The sequence below is a fragment of the Rana temporaria genome, chromosome 1 (genome assembly GCF_905171775.1).
Source record: "Rana temporaria chromosome 1, aRanTem1.1, whole genome shotgun sequence".
Taxonomy (NCBI): domain Eukaryota; kingdom Metazoa; phylum Chordata; class Amphibia; order Anura; family Ranidae; genus Rana; species Rana temporaria.
The window spans coordinates 466,005,393-466,022,841 of record NC_053489.1 but is presented as its reverse complement, the minus strand read 5'-3'; the positions used below and the strand labels follow the sequence as shown (position 1 = coordinate 466,022,841).

At 46.2% G+C, this 17,449-nt stretch overlaps 1 protein-coding gene across 1 annotated transcript in view; it reads right to left on the bottom strand.

Moving 5' to 3' along the window:
- METAP1 (methionyl aminopeptidase 1) overlaps window positions 1–15,929 on the bottom strand; it is a 48,439-nt gene extending 32,510 nt beyond the window's left edge. The window contains exon 1 of the mRNA XM_040328171.1: window positions 15,741–15,929. Coding sequence (XP_040184105.1) covers window positions 15,741–15,854 — 114 coding nt within the window. The 5' untranslated portion in view covers window positions 15,855–15,929. The remainder of the gene's footprint in view (window positions 1–15,740) is intronic.
- Between the last annotated feature and the right edge of the window lie 1,520 nt (window positions 15,930–17,449).

Genomic DNA, 17,449 nt, shown 5'->3' with positions numbered 1-17,449 from the left:
CTGCACCGAGAGAGGGGGGGGGAGAAGATGTGGATATTACAGTGGGGGGGGGGGGCGGGGCTGGAGGAGATGTGGATATTACAGTGGGGGGGGAATTTTTTTTTTTGCCGATCCGAAAAACGATCCGATCCGTGACTCCTGATACGAGGAACGATCCGAACCGTGAGTTTTTTGATCCATTGCACCCCTATCTACAACAGATTGATGCAATAGATGGTAAAAGTACTACACTCATAGGAAAAAAAAAAATGCAAATAAGTTTACTTTTCACCATCTTTGTTAAAAAAAAAAAAAAATATATAGAACTTTTACATTTTAATGCAACCTTGTTCTTTAAGGCGTATTATGCGATTTGAAATGTAAATGCTAAGCATTTAATGCTAATCCTAGCTTCAATAAAGTCCATCATAGACACAAAAGGCTAGGTGCAGACAAAAGCTACCCACCCACTTTACATGACTCATGAAATTAACCTGTGTATAATGCAGAGGGTGGAGAGAAGAGGATACACAAAAAAAACAGATAAAACAGCTGTTTGTTCTAAAAGCAGTTAGGTAAGCGGATGCATTATCTTTAGTCAGAGAGAACGTAACACATTTTTAGTTTAGAATGCAACTCACACTGTTGCAGGACACACAATTTAAACTGGCAGCTAGTTTAAATTAAGTATGTGTGACCTGCAAGAAAAAAAATCATACATTTCCAGGGTGTGGGATTATTATGTCAGCTATCTGCAATTTATAGTCACATAGGGATGTGGTCTTTCATTTATTGCACTTCCCTATACATTAATCAGAATCTGAGAGGAAGGGGCAGGATCAGGCGTATTGCATGCAAATGTGCCGACAAGGACCTTAACAGAAAGGGAAAGCAGAGTGAACAGAGGGATGGCTTTTTTAGTCTTCTGCTGTTCCTTCACTGTTCACTCAGCAGGTTGGAGATGGAGATGTCACCACTGCATTTCTTGTACAGAGTAAAACATCCTTTGGCTGGTAAAAAAGCTCCCCTATATGCAATACATCTCTGTATTTAACCATCTGCCTGGGAGTTCAATGTTACAATTTCCAACACCACCCGCCACCCACATTCAAGCTCCTTGGAGGCCTGAAAAACAACCAAGGATACTCCTAACTGAATACCAAAAGTGAGGGGCAAATAGTGTGCCATCTGCCATACCATCTGGTTGAAATGTCCAAAAAATTAGAGCTTTCATTGAATAGAATAGTTCGAAACCATTTTCCCCCCCTTGCCAAAATATTTGTTCCTTGCATGCCTGCATTACAATATTAGTGTAAAAAGTCAAGAGGGTTTACAGATGATTTAGTGTGCAGTTTTGCTGTACTTGGGAAAAAAACACCAATCTCTGCAAGGGCAAAAAAAAAAAAAAAAAGAAAGTTTTTTGCATGTACTCTGTTCTCACTCAATGCAGCCTGCGTGTGCTCTGCAGAAATCTGCATTTTCTGTCCTGCACTGCAGCTCTGTTTCTATGCTCCAGTTACTTCATTAAAGCCTAAAACTAAAAAAGGGAAATTGGCACAAGCGACATTACTTACAGTTAATGTGTTATGTCCCTTGTCTGGATTATTTTGCTTTCTGTAGAAAGCATCTGCGTCCTGACCAATCCCCCCCCGACCGCCATAATCATCTGGTGCAGTAGGGGTTAATACAAGAAGATCGTCATCAATGTTTTCCACTTTTCTGCCCAATCCACCATTCTTAAAAGCCATACAGCTTCTATGAATGGCGGATTAAGCCAGAAGACTGCGGGGGTGGGTGGGACAGAGCAATATTTCAACTAAAAGCAGAAGAAAAAAATCGAGGCAAGGGCCACATATCAAGTTGTTACAATTCTTTTCCTAGTTTTAGCTAGGCTTTATTTCCTGCTCAGGCCAAATTTTCAGCTTTCAGCGCTGTCAACTTTGGGTACAGCATTGCATGACCACACAATTTGGGTACAGCATTGTCAAACCAAATTTTTATTTCAAACAAATAGAGCTCTCTTTTGGTGAACAGCCGAACAGTCCCGATCGCCTCCGCCGCTACCGACGGCTCCGGTAAGCGGCGGGAGGGGGGGGGGCCATCTCCCGCCACCGATAACGGCGATCTTGCGGCGAATCCGCCGTGGAGACCGCCGTTATTTACAGGACCATTGTCACTAAAGATGGATACCTCGGTTGTGGCAGCAGCTGCTGCCGTTACCGAGATATCCATCTTTAAAGTGCCAACGTAAATGTACATGAGCGGGTCTGGAAGTGGTTAATCGATTAGTTGTTTTGGCCCTACATGCATTTACTGCTGTCAGCACAGCCAAGGGGCACAGGGATGTCAATCATAGTATTTGCTAATGGATGCCGTCAACAGTTTCTAGCATGTGAATCTGAAATTTTACCCATCTATAATTTGCTTTGAAGTAATTTGGAAAAGAGACTTGAGTTCTTCAGTTTTCCATGAATCCCAGTAACAATCATTTTTTTTTTCTCCTGATGGACACCGCGCCGGTTCCATGGGACCGGCGCTCCGCAGAATAGGCCGACGTCACGGCCTCGCCTGAAACATCCTGCCCGCAGCCTGATGACGCTTGCGGCCTTTTCCCAGGATCGCAGCGAGCAGGATGTTTTAGGCGAGGCCGCAGCTTCGTCCGCGGAGCGCCGGTCCCAAGTTTGAGGCGAGGCTTTGGCCTAGTCCGCCGCGATCCTGGGAAAAGGCCACGGACTAGGCCGAAGCCTCGCCTAAAAAAGTAGGACCGAGGCTTTGGCCAAGTCTGGAGCGCCGGTCCTATGGAACAAAACAAAAAAAAAAAAAAATGGTGGCTGCAGTGCTGGTCTCTTACCGGCATCAGCGGGGATGGAGCAGTAATCACATTCCAAAATGACAGTGAAGGGCAGTACGAGGACCGGGCCATGTCCACCATCCTAGCCAAGCCCCCACTTGCCAGTATGCTATTTCTGGTCGCCATGGCGACCAGGATTTGTCGAGCCCTGCCCTCCTGCTCTGAGCTCCCTGTAGTTGGATGACATCCGAGCTAGTGAGATGTTCCATTGCCCTTAGGCTTTTTTCTTCTTTAGGTGGGCACCCCACCCCCATGAACTGGCATCTGGTGACCTTTACCGGGTTCCACTGAGCCCATGGTCGACCTTTTTTTAGGTTTTGGGGAATTGTCCACCACTCCAGGGATGACAGGACCTGAGGAGTGAGCAGTATATCCTGATCCAGGGACTCCTTTTTGTCCCAAGAGGACAGGAAGAAGAAATGAAGCGTCCTTGAGTGAAGTTGTGCCCAGACTATTGCTGGTATACTCGTTGACATCAGGCCTAGGGTTCTCAGAATCTCCCTTCTGGAGTGCAACGGGGTCTTTCTCAGATCCCCTACTGCTGAAGCCAATTTTGCCACTTTGACTTCTGGCAGGAAGAGCTTCTGCTGCCTGGTGTCCACTATGTAGCCCAAGAAGGTCTTGACCTGTTCTGGTTTGAGGGAGGATTTCTCTGTATTGACTATCCAACCCAGGTTTTTTAGGACTGATACTGCTTTGTTGGTATTCAACGTGACCTGGGAGGCTGACTGTCAGGAGATCAGTAGATCGTCCAGGTAAAGTATTAGAGATATACCCTGGAGATGCAGAAAGGCTACTGCCTCTGCTAGGATTTTTGTAAAAATCCTTTGACTGGCTGTTAGTCCAAATGGTAGGGCTCTGAATTGCCAGTGAAGGATCTCTCCTCCAACCACCACCGCAAACCTCAAATATGCCTGATGATCCACGTGGATTGGCGTGTGTAGGTAGGCATCTTTGAGGTCCAGAGTCGTCACGAAGGCTTCCTTCATGAGGTTCTTCCGTAACGAATAGATACTTTCCATAGTAAATTTTTTGTATTCCGGGAACTTGTTCAGGTTTCTTAAATTTACTATCAGGGGATATTTTCCCCATGGCTTTTTAGGGCACCCCTGGGAGGATGTGCAAGAGTGATCATAGAGGGGGGTGTTGCCGAAAATTCCAGACAATAACCTTCTCGTAGGAATCGGCAAATGTAAGTGCTGTCCGAAATCTTTTCCCGCTGAGGAACAAATTGGGACAACCGTCCCCACACTCTGATCTTAGCGTTACTTAGTTTGCTTGTCGCCAGCTTTTGGAGAGGGGGAACAGTAAGTTCTTTTTATTTCCCTTACCATAACCCCACTGTTTGTTGGGTTCCTTTTTGGTTCTGTGCTTTGCTTGCCCAGGGGGGCCTCGAAAAGTTTTCCTAAACCCCTCTTTCTTGGGTTTAACTGAAAACGTTTTACCTTTTTCTGATGACCTTCACAGGACATCGTCCAGGCCCTGGCCAAAAATCAATAAACCTTGAAAGGGAAGGCCACATAGCTTACCCTTAGATGTCACATCTCCTTCCCAGGCTTTAATCCAGACAGCTCTTCTAGCCGAGTTAATTAATGCTGCCATTTAGCCGAAGCTCTTGCAGATTCGATTGCTGCATCCGCAAGGTAAGCTTTTCCTATCCCTGTTAGAGAATCGATAACATCCTCTGATTCGGTTCTCTGGGACAGGTGCTTGGTGAGCTTCTCCACCCAGGAATCTGTATTTCTGGCTACACAGGCTGCTGCTAAGGCTGGACCCATGGCTGCTGTATTAGCTTCCCAAGCTTTTCTAAGGAGGGATTCTGCTCTGCGGTCCATCAAATCCTTAATACTGCCTGCATCCTCAAAGGAAAGGTCAGACAACTTGGTGACTTGCGACAAAGCCGCATCCAGTCTTGGGAGCTTGAAGAAAGTCTCCTAATCAGTTTGGTGAAAGGGAAATCTCCATTTCCAAGTTTTTTGTCTGACAATCCTCCTTTCAGGCTCTCTCCATTCCTGTAGGACTAGATGCTTATGGGATTGGTGGAGTGGGAATACTCTAGATTGAGATTTGCTCAGCCCCCTATAAACCTTATCCTGTGCTGAGGTTGCTTTAGGGGTTTCTGGAATCTCCTCTGTGGCGTATATTGCCTGGAGGAGTCTGTCCAGATCTTCTACAGCAAAGAGGTGTCTCCTTAGCCTTGTCTCCTCCCGTCACTGGCTAAAGGAGTCTATATCCAACTCTCCCTCTGAGCTGTGTCCTGATCTGGCCTGGCTTTCCAAGTCTCGCCCTTCCTCTGCCTGGCCTAGAGGGAGTACTAGTGAGGGCGGGAGGAGGGCACTGGGTCCCCCTGTAAAGAGGCTTTCTTGAGAGAATGTGCCTTCTCTAGGTGTAAGTTCCTCTGTGTCAGGACTCAGAGTCGCTGACTGTCTGGCTGCTTCACGGAAAGCTTTAACAGCTGCCAGCATTTCCGTCTGCATGGATGCAAGGAAACTTTTCATCATTGCAGCAGCCTCCTTCCCTGCTAAATTGTTTATACATTTATAGCAAAAGGGCTTCGAGTGGGACTTTGGGAGCTTATCCTTACAGTTCCCACATTTTTTGGAGTAACTATGCCCTGTTGCGGCAGGAGACTGTACTGAGGCCTCCTGGGTTCCGCTGGGGGAGCCTGTAAGACAAGAGGTATAAAACATATGTATAACATTACTCTGTCTTCCCCTGGGACTGCAGGTTGTACTGGGGAGGAGAAAAAGGTAAGGTGAGACGTGAAATCCAGTTTCCTGCTCTGGCTGGCCCCATGGTCTCAGACCCTGGAAGCCAGGACCTCTCCTTCCATTTTCCTCCTCCTTTTCCCAAGGGGGATTTTGTACTCACCAGTCCCCAACCTGGAACTGCCTGCAGTAGCATTTGCCTTCCATTCCTCTTGTTCTATGAGGAGGTTGGCTGTGTCCTGGGCTGCTGGTACAGCAAGCCGACCACTTCCACACCACTCTCCACTCTGTCTCCCGGCAGCCCAACACTTCCAGGTTGCACTGTGTCTGTGGCGCCGCCCACTTCCTGTGATGCGGTTCCTCTTCCTCACGTTCAGAAGGAGGCTTGGAGCTCAGTGCTTCCTCCTAGGAAAAACCCGGAAGTGAAGAGAGCAGCTTAATGGCGGTGTTTTTGCATCACAGCGATGGCTCGCCCTCCCTGCGGCTCAGAGCGCTGGTGCACACTTGGGGCGACCTGTGAGAAGGACAAAGCCTACAGGTTAGTTCAACCCTTCCCGGCCTCCCTAAAACCTGACGAGTCGGCTCTATATGGCGCCTGCGCAGTCAGCTCTACGTGGCAGGCGCCGTATAGCGCCGACTCGCAGGTCGGCCATTTACGGAAAACTGGCAACGTGCCTTGTGTGCCATGGGAAGTTTTTCACCAGACGTCAATCATCTAACCCAGGGATAGGAACGCCCAGTCCCGCGGGAATCAGAACCCGGAAGCCGGGGGGGGGGGGGGGGGGGGGAGACACAATATAACGGTATGTACGACGGAAAAAAAAAACCTGCATACTGTATATGTCGTTAGTATGCTGGATGTAATGTTAGATAATTGTTTTAGGGTGAACCTCCACTTTAAGATGGATGTGGCCAGCGATGCTAAGAGGTTTATTTCCAAGTAATTTCTCAGCAAAATAAAGCATAGGGACATGGATGGATGGGGAAGTTTGCTCTGAAAATTGTTAATGAATGAAATAGCACCTGTGGTGCTCAGATACAGTGTAGTGTACAGTGTAAAATAAGCAGTTTATCTCATACACCAAAGCATCAGAAGCCAGGACTGGCTCTGTGACATCAGCCAACTTTAACCTGCTGTTGTGTGAAAACAGATCACAGGAGTACAGATGAACTGTGATCCATAGAAGAAGTAGGGCCAAAATAGCTTTGGCCATACTTTAAGTATCCATTCACATTTGTGTTTTGATGCATGTACGTTGTATGAAGGCAACTGAATAATTTGAATGGGCTGCCAATACACCAAAACAGACCTAAACTAGGACCTGCAACATTTTGACCAGGGAACCACATTGCACTGTAGTCCATTACCGTGTGCTGTTGTACGCCACAACATAGGTGTATCACGTGTGCAATGGTTTAGCGAGTTAGGGGTGCCACTCAAAATAGGGAAGGGGGAAAGAAAAAGAAAAACACACTGATGCGCGTTACTGCAAAACATAGGTCCTAGAACATGGGTAACAACCTCTGAGGGGTGCTGATCTACCTGAACAACATGAAAGATCATCGATCACCAGGGTTTGATGCCCCTTTAAAAATGTAACTAGCAAAGTAACTTAATAGAGAGGGAAATGTTGAAAAATATAAAACAAAAGGTCACTATAAAAATATAGAAAAAAAAAAAAAAAAAAACTTAACCTGCCTTAAGGCTGCATTCACACCTTTGCGTCGGGGGGATATGCGGCGACATTAAATAGGCGTTTTGTCCCGCGATTTGCGGCGACAAAACGCGTCTTTTTCCAGCTTTTTTTTTGCTGGAGGGGTGATTTTACACTGTCGGCTATGCCCGAACGCCGAAGCCGCCCGAAAAAAAGGGTCCGGAACTTGTTTTGAGCTTCAGGCGTTCGGCGTGGAGATGTGAACCATCTCCATAGCCGACAATGTAAAATCACCCCTCCAGAGTATTGCAGGCTGCAATAGCGGCAGGCGTCTGGCGTGAAAACGCCTAGATGTGAATGGAGCCTAAAAGTGGACAGTGTCAGTAAGGCATAGTTTGGTGTCCGTATTTAAATAAAAAAAAATTTATTTTTACAATTGGGTCCGAAGGGCGTTGGCCATGAATTTGTTCTGCAAACACACGGCACAACATTTTCAGCCAACATTCACCAAACCACATTTTTTTTTTCTCCAACTCTTTACCGCCACCCTTTGGACAACTTCTGCTGCTGTTGGCTGATGTTTAACACTGGTTCGGAGCATGCGTGTTTGTACATCGGATTTTAGTTGGACCAACTTGCATACACACGATCGGATAAACCAACGTAACAGATTTATTGCCCAACAGTTGGTGAGCATGAACAGCCAACTTTTGCTGTCGTACAATTTTAAAACTGAACTAGCTTCCTGGAAAAAATAAATAAAAATACTGCAATTTTGTTACAGGCTAGTTAGAGGAAAACTAAGCTGAAAGCCATGGACTGGTACGGTATGTTTTTTTTTTGTTTTTTTTAAATGCGGAACAAAACCCTCATATCCTTACAGCCAAGGAAGCTGCCATCTCACCCTGCTTAATCTGCAGTTGCCATGGTGCTGCACATGAGACCGGTTATGGCACCAGACATCTTATGGCTTGACAATTCAGCAACTGACAGTTATCACAGGCAGCATACCTATAAACGTAGCCATAATGAAAAATGGTCACAGTCTGCAGCCACCAACTGCATGCCATTCTGAAGCTTCTGCCATTATTTGAATTTGGCATAACCCCACATGCACAGTCATGTCATTCTTTCACAGGAATCCGTGAATGAAAAAACTCCCAGTCCCACTTTTTACTGCAGCAGAGGGACGTGTAGTTCTCAGTGGAGCACAAATGAAGTAACGTCACTGCATCTGTGATCTGAGTGCAATGACACTTTCCTCAGCGCTGTACAGCGCACTACATTTGCTAGCACAGGGATGTACAGGCATTTTATGCACTCCCATGCAGACAATCCTTTTAATGTCAATTGGGATGCAGCGGCTTCACAGACCCATATGTGGAAACTGTATTCAAGGCTGTGTACCCATAAAGCTTTCAAATTAAGAGCAATGGCTGCATCCATGCACCCCCATGCAGGCAATCGCACACATGCATTCTGTAGTACACCTCTGTGAACAAGGCCTAACTGAAGGCATGTGCCTTCTGAGCTGAAGGCAGATCGGTGGATTCAGAAACACCAGCCTAAGTCTGAATGTGCGCCGGCGCTAATTTAAGCGTAGTCTGGTAACCAGATACGCTTAAATTAGGCTCAGATACGAGCGGCGCAAGTGTCTTACACCGTCGTATCCTAAAGTGTAATTTTTAGGCTAACCGCGAGGTGGCGCTTCCATTGCGGTCGGCGTAGAATATGTAAATCACTAGATACGCCTATTCACGAACGTACGCCCGGCGCAGTACAGATACGCCGTTTACGTAACGCATTATTAGGCCTAAAGTTATTCCATCAAATAGCTGGAATAGTAATGTTAAGTATGGCCGTCGTTCCCGCGTCGAAATTTGAAAATTTTACGTCGTTTGCGCAAGTCGTCCGTGAATAGGGATTTACGTCCACGTCAAAACCAATAGGACCGTGCAGTGTACTTAGCCGCAATGCACACCGATATGTACATGGACGGCGCATGCGCCGTTCCAAAAAAACGTCAATCACGTCAGGTCAACCCAAATTAACATAAAACACGCCCCCTCAGCCCATTTTGAATTAGGCGCGCTTACGCCCGCCGCATTTACGATACGCCGCCGTAACTTAGCAGGCAAGTACTTTGTGAATCATGTACTTGCCTCGCTAACTTACGGCGGCGTAGTGTAAACACGATACACTACGCCGCCGCAAGGATAAGCCTGCCTACCTGAATCTAGCCAAGAGTCTGCAGGAGCCAGACTATTGCACCTGTGCTCCATTTATGGCACCTTCAATGCTTTGAAAAACAAAAAACAGATAAATGCACTTTTATTCATCAACATAGGTGTTTTTTTTTTTTGTTTTGTTTTTAAATACTTAGTTTTTAAATGTTCCCATGCCCGGGTAAAGTTCCTCCAATAACATACACAAAGCTAATCAGAAGTATAGCCAAAGCTATTTTGTGGGTCACAGGAGGGAGCTTACTTTTGCACTACTGTGACCCAGAATCAGCTGACGGAGGGCTAAAGCCTGTTGTCAGCTGACAGATTCTAGAAGGATCCCACCCAGATGCGATTGCCACCCAGTGAGCACTGGAGCCAGCTGGGCCCACCCTCGCTCCAGTCCGGTGCTCCAGTGAGCACTGGAGGAGCAGAGTGGTAAACAACAGTCTCTGCTCTGAGAAGACAGAGAACTGAGCGATCAGTGGTCATGTGATTGCTCAGTTGTCAGGTTGGTGTGGGAAAGCTGCAGCATTAGACTGATGCTGAAGCATTGTGAAGAGTATGTTTGTTTTTTCAACCCCAAACTTCAGCGCTGGTTCACACCAGATGAAGTCCAGTTTTTTTTTTTTTAAGAAGTTCACCTTTTCAAAAAGAGAATAAATGCACAACAATTTTTTATTTTTGCAAGTGCCTGAAAAGTTTTAACCCACGATCAGCAGATTGTGAGTGCCATGCAGGACTCCTGCAGACCGTGTAAGCCGTCTGCTTGTAACATCGTACAGTTACACACTGACAGGAAGAGACAATGAACTACATAGAGCACTCAACAGCACCCTGGTGGTTCATTGACCGTTACAAGCCGACCCAGTCACAAAACTCTGAATGAATGAATGAATGAATGAATGAATGAATGATGTCCACGATTTCTTTTTATTTACCACTTCTGCCCCCGGAAGATTTGGCTGCTAAATGACCATGCCATTTTTGGCGATTTGGCACTGTCACTTTAACTGGCAATTTTTCCCCACAAATAGCTTTTTTTTTTTTAATGGTATTTTATCATCTCTGCGGTTTTTATTTTTTGCACTATAAACAGAAAGTCCATTTTGAAAAAAAAAAAAATGAAAAAAAAAGTTGTACTCTTTGCTATAATAAATATCCCCATTAAAAAAAAAAAAAAAAAAAAAAAGCTATTTTTTTCAGTTTAGGCCCATACTTATTCTACATATTTTTAGCAAAAATTGAAAAAAAGATATATAAATAAATCGCAATACGCGTATATTGATTATATAGAGTCTACAAAATAGGAGATTTATAGCATTTTTACTATCGACGATGGCGATTTGCTATTTTTATTGGGACTGCAACATTATGGCAGACACATCGGACACATTTTTGGGACCATTGGCATTTATACAGCGATTAGTGCTATAAAAATGTTTACTGTATGTCACTGGCAGGGAAGGGGGCCAATTGTGTTCCCTAGGTGTGTTTCTAACTGTGGAGGAGGGGGCTTTAAGCACTCCTAGCCCCCTCACATGCCACATTTGGCAAGTAATTTTTTTTTGGGGGGGGGGGGCGCTTCGGTAAGTGGGACTTCCTGTTCCACTTCCTCCTTTCGCTCAGGAAATGCCTATGAATCCTCCTCTTGCCTTAGGCGGACCCTCCCTCTAGGCAATCTCCTGGGACACGTGATAGGTCCCAGGAGATCGCCTGACCACTCAGAGTGCGCAACGCGAATCGCGCATGTGCGTGCCTGACCGTGAAGCCGAAAGCTGTCACAGTCGGGTGCCCACAGTCTTTGAATGGAGGCGCCGGCAGAGGGGGGGGAGCGACACTCCGAGTGGCCGCAGCGATGGACCGTGGAACAGGTAAGTGTCTGTTTATTAAAAGTCAGCAGCTACACTTTTTGTAGCTTAGCGATCCGACAGAAAGCCACAACACTTCCGTTTTCTGCATGCTAAAGTAATGCTCTGTCATTTCAACAAAATTGTGAGTACCCATTTGTCTTACCAATAAAAGCTGCATTTTTAAACAGTACTACACTATCTTGGGACCCCTTCCTTTTTTCCTGTATATGGGATAAACACTGAGAGCACCACCAGGACGTGCCTTTGCCAGAGTGCTGCACAGTGGCATACACTGAATGCTGTAAACCCCAAGAGGGGGCACACATCTGGTGAGTGCGGTCCATATAGGAGCACAGATTGGAGTGGATCACTGTGTGAAGCATAGAACTAGACGTTCACAACAGCATGAAGCACTTTCTAATTTTTATTTTTATCATTTATTTATAATTATTGGCACTTATTTTTTTCTTTGTCATTTCTCACACCTTTGGAGTGGATATCACTAGCCTTTGTAGCACAAGGATTTTATTAAGGTGCACTATTTTATTATATATTTTTTTTTTTTGGATCACTAGGAACTGTGTTTTTAATCGCAGCTGCTCAAGCAATTTCATCTATTTTCACTTAATTGCATTGCTATTTACACACACACACACACACACACACACATACATTTTGGATATCACCAGCATTTTCCTTTACTTTCCGTACTAGGATTTCAAAATGAGGTTTTATTAAAATGCACCAATTTACCTGTATTTGATTATATGTCACTGCGTTTTTCACTATTAAGTAACACCATTAACCACATCAGCACTGCGCTTTAAAAGCTAGCGCCATTCCTACTTCCATCCTCTCTCACTTTTTGTAGCTGCTAACTTTTAATAAACATAAAAAGGCTGGAACTCCGCTTTAAGTACCGTATTTAATCGGCGTATACCGCGCACTTTGTTGCCCTGAAAATCAGCCTGCCCGAGTATACCCAAGAGTAGTGCGCTCGGTATATGCCGGCGCAGTGGTTCAAACTCGGCGCGGGGAGGTCACCGCAGAAGGACGCCGGACCCGATGAGGACACCACCGAAGCCGCAGACGGACGCCGGACCCGACGAGGCCGCCGATGGACGCCGCGCAAGACACTAAAACTGTAAGTACTAAAATGTTTTTTTTTTTACAGGAATGCGGGTCCACTTTAGGGGTGCGCGCTATACGCCGGAGCGCGCAATACCGCGATAAATACGGTATTTCATAATGTGTTTGTATGTGATGCATACTGGCAAATGACGTCATCGTCTTACAAGTGGGGGGGGGGGGGGGGGGGGAATCAATGCAGTACTTACCGTTTTAGAGATAGATGTTCTCCGCCGCTTCCGGGTATGGTCTTCAGGACTGGGCGTTCCTATTTGACCTTCCGACCGTCGCATACAGCGCGTCACGAGTTGCCAAACGTCGGTGCGGCGCCTGCGCACCGACGTTCAGCCATATTCGGAAATGCGCGACGCGCTGTATGCGACGGTCGGAAGGCTGTCAATCAAATAGGAACGCCCAGTCCCGCAGCCCATACCCGGAAGCCACGGAGAACATCTCTCTCTAAAACGGTAAGTAGTGCATTGATTTAAAAAAAAAAAAAAAAAAAAAAAAAAAAAAAACACCCGATTCTGCTTCCCGTAATTAGCCTCACACTGGTATGATACGACTGTCAATCCTACTTTGGACATTGGTCTTACTTCCAGCCGACTTGAATGAACAAGATATTATTTTGTTCCGACTTTGAGATAGTCCGACTTGTCTTTTGACCAATCAAAACAATCCCAGTGTGACAAATTCCTTTTCCTGCTGCAGTGATCACGTCAGATGTCACAAGTCAGATGTCACAAGTGAGATGGTTAGGAGGAGGATCTGACCGATCCGATCTTCAATGATATTGAATGGGCAGAAAACAGACCGAAGTAGTGCAGGAACCTTTTCTAAAGTCGCTCAGACTTGTCGGATCAGTTAAAGACAGCTCTCAGAGGGAACCATTGATGTGTACACGTCATGCAGCATGTGCTAACAAAGTCAGAGTATATGTTGAAACAGTGTGAACCAGGCCAAAAAAAAAGTACAGTGCGGTTAACAAAAAGGTAGAGCGTGCTGCATTTTTTCTGTATGAGGCAAAACACATGAAAAATGCACTGGAACACACATGTCCTGAATTGAAATGGAGAAAATGGGGAGGGGGGACACATCGTAAACACACATGCAGAAACGCACCTGGACCGTAGAGATTGTGGCATGAAGTAGTGCTCACAAAAAAAAACACTGAATTTACATGTGCAGAATTGTGTGCATCTAAAAGCACGATAATAACCAACAAGCCCATACACATACTTGCAAAACTGTTTAGCTGCACAGAAAAATAAAAGGGAAGGCGTGGAAGCCTTTGTTTAAAGCCACAGATTTTATGCAAAAAAAATAAAAAAAATCACACAAACATGTAGCCATTCATGTGAATGAAAACTGTACACATCTAAACACTGTACGTATCTAAATGCGAGTACTTGAGGTGAATGGACTCCTAATAAGGTGACAAACATGACCATTCTGCTCTTTTAGAATGAAAATCAGAACTGTCTAGAATGGCAAGTAGAATTTCGGTTCTTACTGACTAGGTCTCACTAGCTGCCTGGAATGGTAATAAAGTAGAATGGGGCTTGGTGGCCAGGTCTAGGGTTCTCTGATGGCTGGAATGGTAATAAAGTATAACGGGGCTAGATGACCAGGTCTAGGTTTCTCTGGTGGCTGGAATGGTAATAAAGTAGAACGGGGCTTGATGACCAGGTCTAGGTTTCTCTGATGGCTGGAATGGTAATAAAGTAGAATAGGCCATGATGACCAGGTCTAGGGTTCTCTGATGGCTAGAATGGGGCTTGATGATCAGGTCTAGGTTTCTCTGATGGCTGGAATGGTAATAAAGTAGAATAGGCCATGATGACCAGGTCTAGGTTTCTCTGATGGCTGGAATGGTAAAGTAGAATAGGCCATGATGGCCAGGTCTAGGTTTCTCTGATGGCTGGAATGGTAATAAAGTAGAACGGGGCTTGATGACCAGGTCTAGGTTTCTCTGATGGCTGGAATGGTAATAAAGTAGAATAGGCCATGATGACCAGGTCTAGGGTTCTCTGATGGCTAGAATGGGGCTTGATGATCAGGTCTAGGTTTCTCTGATGGCTGGAATGGTAATAAAGTAGAATAGGCCATGATGACCAGGTCTAGGGTTCTCTGATGGCTAGAATGGGGCTTGATGATCAGGTCTAGGTTTCTCTGATGGCTGGAATGGTAATAAAGTAGAATGGGGCTTGATGACCAGGTCTAGGGTTCTCTGATGGCTAGAATGGGGCTTGATGACCAGGTCTAGGTTTCTCTGATGGCTGGAATGGTAATAAAGTAGAATAGGCCATGATGACCAGGTCTAGGTTTCTCTGATGGCTGGAATGGTAATAAAGTAGAATAGGCCATGATGACCAGGTCTAGGTTTCTCTGATGGCTGGAATGGTAAAGTAGAATAGGCCATGATGGCCAGGTCTAGGTTTCTCTGATGGCTGGAATGGTAAAGTAGAATAGGCCATGATGACCAGGTCTAGGTTTCTCTGATGGCTGGAATGGTAATAAAGTAGAATGGGGCTTGGTGGCCAGGTCTAGGGTTCTCCGATGGCTGGAATGGTAATGAAGTAGAACGGGGCTTGATGGCCAGGTCTAGGGTTCTCTGATGGCTGGAATGGTAATAAAGTAGAATGGGGCTTGGTGGCCAGGTCTAGGGTTCTCCGATGGCTGGAATGGTAATGAAGTAGAACGGGGCTTGATGGCCAGGTCTAGGGTTCTCTGATGGCTGGAATGGTAATAAAGTAGAATGGGGCTTGGTGGCCAGGTCTAGGGTTCTCTGATGGCTGGAATGGTAATACAGTAGAATGGGGCTTGGTGGCCAGGTCTAGGGTTCTCTGATGGCTGGAATGGTAATAAAGTAGAATAGGCCATGATGACCAGGTCTAGGGTTCTCTGATGGCTGGAATGGTAATAAAGTAGAACGGGGCTTGATGTCTAGGGTTCTCTTTTGGCTAGAATTGGGCTTCATGACCAGGTCTAGGTTTCTCTTTTGGCTAGAATGGTAATAAAGTAGAATAGGCCATCATGACTAGGTGTATGTTTGATGTCCCTTGCCCGAGCATTGATGGCTGGGTACAGTACACTGACACCCACACACAGGAAGTAGATGCCATTCACACGAGTTGTCAGCAGGAAGTAAAAGGAGGATGAGCTCCATAGACTGTCATCTATGATCTCTGAGCCTCCCATGTGCTCTTTTCTCTATAAGGTCAGGGTGTGCTGAGCACATGGGGAGCTGTCTGTAATCCGCACATATAGGAGCTGTCTGCCCACATCTACACACCAAGCAATACACAGCCCCCCTCCTCCTCTGCCTGCCATCGGACAAGTACCTGCGAGCAGAAATACGAGCCGTGGATGCCCAGCTTGATGCAGGTCGGACACTGCAGCTTGGCCTCGCTGGTGCAGTCCGCCGTCTCACACACTCTGCTCTCCACCGCCGCCATGCTTCACCCGGTAGCGCCCACAGGACAGGCGGGGAGGAGACGACGAGAGGGCGTGGCGGAGATGCTGGGCGGAGCTATGACCGGCCTGCTAAATGGAGAGTGACGTGCTATGACAACAAGGAACGAGTCACACCGCCGTACAACGTGCTGGAGCTCGGAGAGCAGCAAGTCTCCGCCCATAGAAGCCGGCTTCGGGGGGAGGAGCTTCTTCCCATATAGAGGGCAGGCAAAGGGAATGTGTACGATTACAGTGGGCGGGGCTGTATGGTGAGCTATGGCTGTATTGGAGAATTCTTGAACGAGGGTTCCATTGCCATCCCTGACTCGGTGTACAGTATTAGCCGTCCCATGGGGCGTGTACAGTGTGACTAAAACACAAAGCCATGTACACCATGACAAACCAGGCCTCATGCACACAGGGCATCACTTGTGACACTAATCACCATTGGGGCAGTTACTAGTAGGCCCAGGTAGCTTTAGGGTAACCCCCCTAATAAGAGTTTAACCCCTTGATCACCACCCAGTTAACCCTTCCACCCCCTGTCACCAGTGTCACTAATATAGTGTACAGATCTCTTTTCTGATCACTGTATTTAGTGTCACGGGTGACGCCAGTTAGCTAGTTACTGTCACCGTCAGGTTTTTATACATTTATATATTACAGAATTAAGGTTTAACCCCCTGATCGCCCCCCCCCCCCAGTACAGGTTTTAGCTTCAGCCCCAGGCAGCGTCAGATTAGTGCCAGTAGCGCTAACACCCACGCACGCACCATACACCTCTCTAAGGCCCCATACACACAAGAGGATTTATCCGCGAATACGGTCCAGCGTACCGTTTCCGCGGATAAATCCTCTCGAGGATTTCAGCGGATATCCATGCGATGGAGTGTACTCACTATTGCATTGAAATCCTCTGGCGATGACGTGTCGCGCCGTCGCCGCGATTATGACGTGGCGACGTGCGCGACGCTGTCATATAAGGAATTCCACGCATGCGTCGAATCATTACGACGCATGCGGGGGATCCCTTCGGACGGATGGATCCGGTGAGTCTATACAGACCAGCGGATCCATCCGTTGGGATGGATTCCAGCAGATAGATTTGTTTAGCATGTCAGCAAATATTTATCTGCTGGAATCCATCCCAGGGGAGAAATATCCGCGGAAATAGATCCGCTGGAGTGTACACACCATAGGATCTATCCGCTGAAACCCATTCGCTGGGATTTTTCAGCGGATGGATTCTATCGTGTGTATGGGGCCTTAGTATACAGTGACCAGATTTTTTAAATGAAATCTGGTGACATATTTTTTTTTTTTTTTACTAGTAATGGCGACTATTCTGACTCCGATTGTTGTGAAGCGATTTATCCCTTGTGAGACCTCTATGCCTGGCCTGTATAAGCAGATATAATCACTGAGGACAATCCTTATCAGATGGCTTGAACTCACCAATACCAATTCTATTCGCAGAAGTTGCTTTAATCCAAAACATCAGATGACAGGTTACAGCAGATGAACAGCTTGTCGTATTGTGTGGTCAAAAGATGATACTGTCTGTAGCTTACTTATGCAGAATACATGTGCCCATGTT